General features: G+C 41.4%; 1 protein-coding gene across 6 annotated transcripts in view; it reads left to right on the top strand.

The window, feature by feature from the left end:
• The first annotated feature begins 806 nt into the window (after positions 1–806).
• Positions 807–11544, top strand: part of UBR2 (ubiquitin protein ligase E3 component n-recognin 2) — a 60907-nt gene continuing 50169 nt past the window's right edge. For all 6 annotated transcript variants that reach the window (XR_012628257.1, XM_074863622.1, XM_074863623.1 and 3 more), the window contains exons 1-4: positions 807–912; positions 6170–6429; positions 9424–9502; positions 11054–11167. Coding sequence is in view for 5 of the 6 variants with exons in the window: in XM_074863622.1 (XP_074719723.1) it covers positions 835–912; positions 6170–6429; positions 9424–9502; positions 11054–11167 (531 nt within the window). In the remaining variant the exon portion in view is untranslated. The remainder of the gene's footprint in view (positions 913–6169; positions 6430–9423; positions 9503–11053; positions 11168–11544) is intronic.

Here is an 11544-nt window from a genome sequence, read left to right as displayed (position 1 = left end):
GCTCGTGGGTACGACAGTGGTTCAACAGGTTTTCGGAAAGACCTTGTAAGAAGCAGCACCTGTATTAACTCAAATGAAAGAGAGTTATGGAGGATGATTGTTTGCTGGTTTTGGTGGTGGTGACTTATTTTTAAGTTGCAAAGCTGGAGCTCTACCTGACTGAGCAAGGCTGAGCTGCGACGCCACAGCTCCGGTGGTGTGTGACCCCGGTGGGAGCCAGGGGAGGAGGAGGGCTGAGCAACAGGATTTATAGCTTCTGCAATTTAGTAACGTTCATCTTAAAGCCGTAGTTGCCAGATTCGTGTAATTTACTGTTGGGTTTTTTTTCCTTTTCACCCACGCGGGGTGACCCCCGGGTCGCCCTCGCCGACCCCTCGCCCACGGGCAGCCGGGCCCGTGAGGCCGAGCGGTCTTCAGCCGTGGGGGCCACCCGGCTTTGCCAGTGAGACCGAATATGCCCCCGCTTCCCGGGCACCGCTCCTCGTTGGAGGAGATGAGAAGGGCGAACGACCGCGTCAAGGCGGCCCGTGGCGCGGGGTGCCGAGCCGCCGGCCCTCCCCGGCGCTGGGCTGGGCCCTCGCAGGGTCCCGCTCCACGGCCCCGGGCAATGGGCACCGTCTCCTAGGAGACGGGGGGAAGGGGGGGAGGCGGCGGGGAAAGACTACAGCTCCCAGCATGCCCCGCGCGAGAGGCGCCGCGGCCGGTGACGTGCCAGGCGGGGGCGGGGCGGAAGTGGGTTCCCCGGGCAGAGCGGCCGGCCGGGCCCGGTTCCGGGTGTCCCTGCCTTGGCGGCGGCGGTGCGGGCCGGGGGAGGGGGGGGCGGGGGGAAAGAAGATGGCGGCGGACTTGGAGGTGGAGGTGCAGGCCATTGACAAGAGCCTGCTGGAGTGCCCTGCTGAGGAGATCGCCGTGGTGAGGCGGCGGGCCCGGGGCGGAAGGGCGAGAAGTGCTTGAAGCGGGGAAGGAGCGGGGGACTGGCGAGGCCGGCGCCGGCCTGCCCGCCCGGCGGTGGGGCCGTGAGGGCCGGGGTGAGGCCGTGCCCGGGGGTGGGGGGCGAGCGGGCTGTGCGTGGGGGGGTGTCGCTGCCGGACTGGTGCTGAGGGCAGCCCTGGCTGGCGGCGGCGCCTCCGTCTGGCCTCAGCCCGCTGTTGTCGCCAGCCTCGCTGCTGCGGTAGCCGAGACGGGAGGCAGCGAGCAGCCAGCTTTTCCTGTTGTTCTGGCTGGCGCAGGTGGCTCCCTAGCAAGCCGCCTCGACGCCGTCAGCCCCGGCCGAGGGCGGCCGCGATTCCCCCACCGCTCGTGGGGCTCGGTGGGCGCGCACGCCGGCGGTGGGAGCGGGGCCACTTTTCCACATCTCGCTCCTTCACCTCCTGCTTCCGAGCGGCTGAGAAGTTTAGTTCTCCGACCCAGTTTGCTGCCTTTTCACATCTCTCTGCCGACAGTCGTGCCTCGGCGTGAGGAGGATCCCCCTCCCCCTATTAATTTAGGTGGATGTCTGACCCCAAATACGCTTTGTAGTGTTGAAGTTTCATGGCAGGATTCTTCCCTCCCAGTATTTAAGATGCAGTTCTGGCCAAAAGCTTGCACTAGTTAAGCTTAGGACGATTAGAAAGGGACGCTTGTAGAGAAAATACTAGTAAAATCATGTAATATTTGAAATCATCTGCTTTCGTTTATATGTTTTCCCTGCTTTTATGAAGAGTAGTTGAAAGGGAAGACAAGTGAAGTCTTGAAGGTAAAGTTTTTAGAGAAACTTTTGTTTCTGGCATAGGTGTACATTTGAAGAGCTGGATATATATGTTAAAATTTTGGGACTGCTCATGCAGGATAAGACCTTGAAGAGCTGTCTGTGTGCTTTTCAATGAGAATTACATTGGCTGCTTTCCAAAAGAAAATCAAAGGCAATGTTATGATTCAGATTATCCTCAGATTATGCTGGTATATCTACAGTGCAGACAAAGGTATGATTAGATGGACAAATGTGCATAGTTAGCTATATCCTAGCTAGTTTAGCTTCAGGATTAGTCTTCCCTCAGCAGCAAACACAGTAATTCCATCAAATGCTTTATAAAGTAGCCCAAACTGAGCTGAAACTACCTTGTCCGTGTGAGTAGCAGACAGTTTTTTCGGGTCACACTGTAGGTAAACCCAAGGCAGACGTGCATCAAGTAGAACACATTTGGGAATTCGCTATAGGTACAAGTGCCAGTTTAAATTTAGTCAATTTTTTCTCATTTTTATTCTCCGCCATCACCAGCACACAATTCTGAGATCTATCACTCTCAAAGCTACAATGTGTTAGCAACTAAATGGTGCTGGCACTGCCTGTTTGTATATATAAACAGTATACTTGGGTTTTAGCGTTGTTTTTCTCCCGCCTTTGCTGATAGCCCAGTATTGGCAAAACAAATGCCAGCACAAAGCAATAGTTATAGCACTTTAATCTTCAGTTTCTCATTGCAACAGCTTAACAGTAAACTTACAAAGAACGATAAAAAAAATAAATTGTCTGTAACAGAACATGAGCCTACATTGCAAATATTTCTTATTATAGCTAAGAAAAATATAAATTACACCTTTTAGATTTTGAAACAGTAAATGGAGTTGTTTTATGGCTTATTTGTATTACATGTTTTGTTGTCATGGTATGTCTAACTTGGATGTGGATTTAATAGAAACCCTGATGGACCATTAGGTGTTTATGTACATCAGATGTTATTTGATCAATGCTTTTTGTGTGTGTGGGTTTATTTTTCCAGGGCAGTCAGAATTTGATGCAGGAGAGTAAGGTTGTGGGGGAGGAAGTGAAGAGGAATACGCTTCCCTTTTTATTAAAACCTCTCTTGGGAGAGTAGAACATTAGCTTTTCTTACATGAGGCTTCAGGTTAGAAGATAACCACTAATTGAAAATTTGCCTAAATACAAAATACTTTTGTTAAATAACAAATTCTGAAGTTTCGAGTAGTTTTGCTGGAGCTCAGTGCTTCCCAGGTAGCTATTTAGAAAAACAGTGCAACTTATTTATGCATATGTATATATTCCTAGTAACAATTTTACAGGCACAACAGTATTTTGAGTTGCCTTCCTGGTAGCTCTTGCGGTGACATCTGTTTCCTTGTCCTAGTAGCTTGTACTTTCTTCTGATACTCTTAGCCGGGATCTGATTTGCAAAACTGTATGCACAGTTACGTGTATAGAACTTGCTCCACAAAGAGACTTAGGTGTGATGACGCTCAGTGTTGCCACACCCAACTCTCAGGCAACTACTCCCAGAATTTTTGGGACGGGAAAGCTGTTTACCCGAGGAACAAGAATTTTCTCTGGCTAGGGATTTGTCTGAGCCTGTAGTGTAGCTAATATGCACTGTCTATTTTCTAGATAGAAATTAGTAATGTACTGCTGATTAAAAGGCTGAAATTAAAGGTATTTTGCTGAGAAAAATACAGGCATAATAACTAATACGTGGGCTAGAAAATAAGAATTATAAGTGGAAGTCATGGAAGAGACTAAGTTTCACTGTGATTGGGTCAGTTCCTGGTGGTGGTAGATACTTGGCACAAATGATGATAGGAGAGGAAAAGGTTAATGAGCTAGGAAAAAAACCCCAGATCAAATTCTTAGTAAAGAAAACTTTACTTTTTTAATTTTTGTGCGGTATTCTCTGAATCCTGGTGGGAATGGTGAGATTATCTGTAAACTTCTAGATTGTTGGATATGGCTTTTTGGCAACCTTTTCCCATGGACTTCCTTGGAAAAAATCAGTGCTTTGACCATCAAAGCTAGGTCAATACAGAAAGATTTAGTAGATTGATTATGATTTTAAGAAGTCAAACTTCAGGAAAGAGAAGTGAGGAAAGCATATTATTCTCCTAAGAGCTGTACTGACAAATAAGGTTTTTTAATATGAAGTTCTCATTTAGAAAGCATAATATAGTAAATGAAAATACTACAATATATTTTTAAAAAAAGAGAAAAATGCAGCCATTCTTAAGTGGCACAAATGATCAACTGACTCTATTAGGTCTGTATCCTGAAGAACTTGCTACAACTGTGTTGTCTCAAACATAAGGTCTTTAGAGTAAGTCATAAATTATTCAGAGTAAATCAAACTGTAATATTTGATTACCAAACCCATTTATTTTGGTATAATTAATTCTTTGGTTTTCATGTTTTAGGTTGATTCTGAATTATTTTTCTGAAGTTGCCAGGGGGTATCTGGTTGTCATATTTACGATGAGAAATGGCATGCTAAGGCTGCTTATGTAACACAGGATTTAATCAGTGCACACTTGAGGCATGTGCTCGCTCAGATTTGCTTATTATAAAAAAACTTGCAGCTTAATTTACGGTTTAAATGTTTATGCAATTGTAATCCACAAGGCAGAAATAAAACAAATGTCCCAGAGGGTTTTTTTTACTCTGTGTGTGTATACAAGGGGAAAAAAAGCCTAGAAAGAGCTGTGAGTTTTTCAGTGGCTTATAGCAGGTACAGTAGTTCGATGGCTTTTAAAAACTGTTAATATTGTCTTTTACAATTGATTGACTAAGAATTGTGGTGGGTTGACCCTGGCTGGACACCAAAGGTGCCCACCAAAGCTGTTCTATCACTCCCCCTCCTCAGCTGGACAGGGGAGAGAAAATGTATAAAAAGGTTCATGGGTTGAGATGAGAGCAAGGAGAGATCATTCAGCAAGTACTGTCATGGCCAAAGCAGACTCAGCTTGGGGAAATCAGTTTAATTTATTACCAATCAAATCACAGTAGGATAATGAGAAATAAAACCAAATCTTAACACATCTTCCCCCCATCCCTCCCTTCTTCCCAGGCTCAACTTCACTCCCAATTTCTCTATCTCCACCCAAGCAGCACAGGGGGATGAGGAATGGGGGTTGTGGTCAGTTCATCACCCGTTGTCTCTGCTGCTCCCTCCTCAGGGGAAGGACTCCTCACACTCTTCACCTGCTCCAGCAGGTGGCCCCTCCCACAGGAGACAGTCCTCCACGAATTTCTCCAACATGAGTCCTTCCCACGGGCTGCAGTTCTTCATGAACTGTTCCAGCGTGGGTCCCTTCCACTGGGTGCAGTCCTTCAGGAACAGACTGCTCCAGCATGGATCCCCCACGGGGTCACAAGTCCTGCCAGCAAACCTGCTCCATGTGGGTTCCTCTTCACAGCTCCTGCCAGGAGCCTGCTCCAGTGTGGGCTTCCCACAGGGTCACAGCCTCCTTCGGGCACATCCACCTGCTTCGGCGTGGGGTCCTCCCCAGGCTGCGGGTGGAGATCTGCTCCCCCGTTAACCTCCATGGGCTGCAGGGGCACAGCCTGCCCCACCATGGGCTGCACCACCGGCTGCAGGGGAATCTCTGCTCCAGCACCTGGAGCACCTCCTCCCCCTTCTTCTTCACTGACCTTGGGGTCTGCAGAGTTTTTTTCTCTCGCATATCCTCACTCCTCTCCCTGGCTGCAATTGCGGCAGGTCCGTCTTGGAGCTGGCTGACATTGGCTCTGTTGGACATGGGGGAAGCTTCTAGTAGCTTCTCACAGAAGCCACCCCTGTAGCCCCCCCAAAACCTTGCCATGAAAACTCAATAAAATAATTCATAGATATAACATCACACTTGAAATAGTAATTCAGATAAGTTGTTTTGGTGGTAGGAGAGACCAAAACCCCCTCATTTTCATAGGTAATTTGTTGAAATTAATTGAGGGGGGACTGTTACCTAATGGAGTTTTTGCCATTCTCCTTGTACTTTTTGTCTTTGCCTGTTCCTTGCCAACTCCAAGCTTCCGCTGCTCCTCTGTGTCCCCAGCTGGCAGCATCAGTCTGCACTCCAAAAAATGCAACCAGCATAGTCTAGGCCTCATCCTAGAAATCAGTGCTAATGTTAGGGTGTTTTACTGGTCATGCATTCTGGAGGAAAATTTTTAAGAATTTTTCTCTTAAATCTTGTGGTTTTGAAAATAATTTTGTGTGTCAAAATTATTCCTTTCCTAATGTCTGTCTTCTGTGATCATCTCGATTTAACACTTAGAAGGAAGCAGAGCTTTCTAGTTTTGCAATGCCATTTTAGATTTTTGAGTTAGAAATAAAAAAGTCAACTTGGTGAGTAGAATTATGTTTGGTTTTTTTATTAATGATTTGTGTTCTCCTTCCTTTTCATTTAAAAGAAATGGCTGCAAGCAAATGACCTTCAGAAAGAAGTATACCAGCATCTGGCCTATTATGTACCAAAAATTTACTGCAGGGGTCCTAACCCTGCCCCACAAAGAGAAGACCTGCTGGCACAACACGTTTTGCTGGGACCAATGGAATGGTATCTTTGTGGCGAAGATCCTGCATTTGGCTTTCCAAAACTTGAGCAAGCAAACAAACCTTCCCATCTCTGTGGCCGTGTTTTTAAAGTGGGAGAGCCTACGTACTCTTGCAGGTAGTTCAACTTAGCACTGTAAAGTATTTATAATTTGTGAAGTCATGGAACATTTTTTGATAAGAGTATACTGTCCTATGAAAAGCTGATACCCCAAATGTATTTTTAAAGTAATCTTGTGGTGTTTTGTGACAGGTGGGGCCAGGAGAAAATTAACGCACTACAGATTTATAAATGGAAATATATTAATTCATATAATGTAGAGTGTTTTCTGTACAAAAGAAATGCAAGATTAAGGAAGTGGTTGGGGTGAACTGTCAGTGTGATTTAAGGGCATTAATCAGAAGTAAGTGGGGAGGTGTATATGTGTGTAATTCAGGTTTTTAATATCAGCTCTCAGTGTTGATCCTGTATTTTAGACCTCTTTCCATGATCTGTTAACCTAATCTTGGATACGAAAAGAGGTGTACCAGCTAGTTGGTCCTTCCCTACCTCTATTTCTAGCTCTAAAAATACCATTTTACTTGAAAGAGGACAGAAAGTTACTAACCAATTACAGATATTTTAAGCCAGTGTTTTACTAGCTGTATATTCATTATTTTATCTTCTCTTTCCTGAACTGTCTGTAGTTTGAGTTTAGTTTGTACCCTCTCTGTCACACATTCTTCTTGTTTATGGTTTCTACCACTCTCTTGGACACTTGAACGCTTGGTGGGGTGACAGTGGGAGGGAATATCAATCTTATTTTGAGGGTTTATTTTTCTGAGTTTCCATCCCTTCATTTACGAAGAGAGAATGACTGTAGAAGAATTTTACTCTTTAGTGCTCTCCTTTTCTAGAAACATGATAGCTTATTGGCCTTATTCACTGAAGTTCTGATCCAGGGTGGACTTGAGATGCTTAACTCAGCAAGCAGCCTCTTCTATTTCAGCAATCAGAATAGGTAGTTTTGGAAATGTTTTGAGACCTCTTATCTTGAGATGGATGAGATTAAACTGTGGGTACTTCAGATACTTTCAACCACTAAGAAAGCTCCATTTCCTCTCCAGTGTTCTTAGTCTCTTCCTTCACACTTGGGAAAAAGGTGAGACATCTGGGTAGGGAGGCTGTAGACTATCAGAGGCTATAAAAAGAGTTTCCACAGTTTCTTTAGTCCCTTTTCATGAAATCTGGTCCCAAAGAACTAAAAATCCAAACCTTAGAACTAGTGTTGTAATTCAAGTCAAATTGCATTGCAGCCTAGAAGTAATATGTTAATGGTCAAATACTCTTCATATGGACTAATGAAAACTGTGGGAGTTCTGTTAATTTCTTCTAAACACTTGTTTTTTCAAGACTCAGAATTCAATATATAAAGTATATCCTTGAGAATACTGTCAGGTATGATGAAAACATAGAATAATGCAATCCATTGGTGTAGAATTTAGAGAATGTGTGAAGGGACTGTTCATACTCAGGGTCTTTGTTTCAGTAAATAAATGATTTAAATACAGTAATATAATGTCATTCAGGCTAGAAAGGATGTCTTGGTAGGCCATCTTGTCAAATCTTCTGATAAGTCAGGGTCAGCAGTGAATACAGAATATTTTTGCTGTTGCTGCTATCAAGATGGAGTCTTCTTTTGATTAACTACTGACATAGACCTAAAACTGTTAATGTTTCTTGTTATAGGTTAATAATTTGCTTTGACTAATAGTTGGTAATGAAGAATAACAAGATTTAAATTAAACTTTTGTGGGATACAGAAAAGAATTGTTTCTGAGTCCATGAAATACATTAAAAGCAGTGGCTTTTCTGTCCAATTGTGAAGCTTACAGGTCTGCCTCTGCTTTAGATATAAGCACCCTTATTTGTTCGAGAAATTACTCGAGCAAATGGTACCGCGTTTGTAAGTATATTGCCATAAGTTCAGGGTTCTGAAGAATCAATGCCCAATATTGTAGAACTGATCTACCCAATCTTGTAGGCATATTGTTGCAATAAATGGTTTTGATTTTTTTAAATTTAAAAAAAAATGCATGAACATAAATTATTCTAAAACAGAAGAGCTTCATATAATTTTGCTTTGACATTTTCACCTTTTGTGGCTCCTCTGGAGTAAACAAATGTGAAAATGGTACTTTATGCATAGTAAGTCATGGTTGCCTGGTTATCTTTCAGTGATTACCTGGTTTAATTTATTTGGTGAAATGCAATTAACACAACTCTTGATAATAACTTTTCATAGGATCTCTGGTGTTTTCTTTTGAAGAAAGTTGTTTCTCTGAATTCTTGTTTTAATAATAGTGATCATAAGACATGAATTCTCTTGGTAGTTTTTCCATTGCAAAATGTGACTCCCTTAATCTTGAGGTGCCTTGAAGTCAGTTGCATTACATAGGTTCGTGTATTTTCACTGTTTCTCAGGCAGACAGTTAAATATAATGCATAATTGTCTCATTCATTTGTTTAGCCCCTTTTGCTAGAAATACTGCTTCTATCTAATATAGCAGTGCTTGTAGACAGGACCTTATTATGGTCTCTGATCTTCTGGCTGAGGAAACTGCGTTCTCAGACCTCTTGAGTGAGCTTGTAGGGCTAAACTTTGAAGCAGAGGTTTGATCTAATGTGTTGTGTGTTATCTTTCTTTTCAGTGTTCCGTCAAAAAATGTCTTTTCTGATTGCAGGAGATTGTTAATGCTTGTGCTCTATACTTGAGAGAACTCGCTTGGATTTATGCTGTTCACCTGTCTGTACTGTGTTCTGTAATTCATCTGTTTACTTGCGTATAAACTTGTCTCACCTCTTGAATGCAATGGCTATATTGCCCAAATATACATGCTACCCAGACAACGTTTTAAAGTCTCTTCTGTTATGAAAACAGGTTTTTTTTTCTCCTTCATTTTTTTCCCCCTCCTTGGAAGTCATCCCTTGCCTCTTTCAGAATAATATATACATTAGTCAGGAGGTTCATATTGCTGATATTTGAAAATTACCTGTTGTAAAATGTGTAATTAAAGGCAAAAACATTTGTTTAATGCTGCTTTTTTTTGTTGTTGTTATTGCTGTTTTCAGAGACTGTGCAGTTGACCCAACTTGTGTGTTATGCATGGAGTGCTTTCTTGGAAGTATTCATAGAGAGCACCGATACAGGGTTAGTAATACTGCTGGAATATATGATGTAGTCGTTAATAATTTTGTATGTGTATGAAACTCCGTGTTTAAAGTTCAAGAATGTATACATAACTTAGGAATGTTGGATGAACACAAAGTTTGGAGTTATGTCTGCAATAATCTTACAAGAACTTGAGTGTTTTCATCTGAGTGTAAATTCTGAAAATCAGCATTTTAAAGTATCAAGCAATTAGATTTTATGCACAACAGTTACGCTTACAAATGTATGTTATTTTTAACATGTACCTTTAGTGTATTTTACAGCATTAGAGTTGTTTCTGACTTGCTTTGATGTTGATGTTTGACTATTTTTAAAAGGTATTGAAAAAACTTTATGAAACCACTTTTATTTAAAACTTATTTCCTTTAAACATCTGAATAGTTACAAATTCTGTACAATAGCAGGGGTTTTGTTTGTTTTTAAACATAAAGTTAAAATAGAAAATTAAAAGTGTAGATGCTGGATTTTTTTACTAATATAGTACTATTAGTAGTACAGATTAGTTTTTTTAAAAAAAGCAACCTACAAATAAAACCAAGAAGGCCTTGGTATGTGTTTTTAAATAAGAAGCGAAGTGAAAACTACTGGTGCAACCTTTCTGTAAATCTGTTTTTGACAATACTGCACTGCTGTTAATGTAAATCCGATCACTGGATGGTTACACTGAGCACTAGGATTTAGGAAAAAAACCTGAGCAAATGCAGCAACTTGCCCCAAGAAAGTCAGCCCAATTTGCTGATATCAGCATACTTCTTGTATGTAGGTTTTTAGTTTGCAAGCTTAGCGAATTGACAAGTCTAGGTGACATCCAGAAGTGTAAGCAAATGTTATTTCAAATGTCCATCTAATTTTGTTGATACTGTAGCATGTACCTGTATGTACAGAATGTACCTGTATGCCCAAAATAGGTGGAAGAATTCTGCTATGAATCAGTTAATAGTTGTGAATCTAAGAGAGTATTATTACGTTTATGAATTTGAGGTGGTCTTAGCTTTAAAATAAATTTTATTAAAACAGTGTAAATACATCATTACAGTTTTCAGATACTTTGTGCTTACTAAGACTTATGTGAACAATTTACGTTTTGTCTGTAAACTTTTACTGTAAACAGCACATCTTTTACTCACTGTGTACTAGTGCTGTATGAAACAATTTACCTTTTTTTACATTAAAAAAGTGTGAGAATCTGAGATAGTACAGATGGGCATTGCAAGTAATAGATTCAGAAAAATTGAAAACCAGGAAAAACCCACCACCTTTAGGTGGGGCAGAATGGGGGTGTTGGAAATTTTGTGGTGTGTCTGTTTTTTTTTTTTTTTTCTTTTGTCGTGGGCAGACTGATGAAGTAGCTAAGCTTTCAGCTGTCATAGAAGCAGATGTGGTTTCACTTTGCTATTTTAACAGGGTACTGGCTAAAGCTATCAGGTGTTGTGATCGTACTTTTGTAGTTTAGCTAAGACTACTCTTTTTTAATGTGCGTGTATGTATATGCATATTCACATGAACTGTTTTGCTTTTAAATAATTTTAGATGACAACATCAGGTGGAGGGGGTTTCTGTGACTGTGGTGATACAGAAGCTTGGAAAGAAGGTCCTTACTGTCAAAAGCATGAACTTAACACTTCAGAGACTGCAGAAGAAGAGGTAATAACAGTTGAGGCATCATGTTTCAAAACATTAACTGTATATATATGTGCATCTATATATAAATCATTCGTATGAGGTTTTTAGTCTTGTATACCACATGTGAGAGATGGGAGGAAACTTAATAGTAATATTTGAACCACACTGTGTTAGACAAAATTGATGTCTTGTCTAACTTAAGGAGTTATTTAGAATGACATTTTCTACTTGGAGGCTTCATGTTCTTGGTCACCTCTACTGCTTTAGTTCTGTTTCTTTGTTTTTCTGTCTTATTCTGAAAGGTGAAGGGAGTCTGCCATGTGAAAAAAAATCTGTATGTAATCATGTGCATAAGAAGCCAAATTAAGCTGTCTGTGCAACATATGTTCTGATTCTTA

This window comes from Strix uralensis, chromosome 3, assembly GCF_047716275.1.
Source record: "Strix uralensis isolate ZFMK-TIS-50842 chromosome 3, bStrUra1, whole genome shotgun sequence".
In the NCBI taxonomy this organism is placed as follows: Eukaryota; Metazoa; Chordata; class Aves; order Strigiformes; family Strigidae; genus Strix; species Strix uralensis.
Note: the sequence above shows the minus strand (reverse complement) of the source record. Positions and strands in the feature narration are given on the sequence as shown.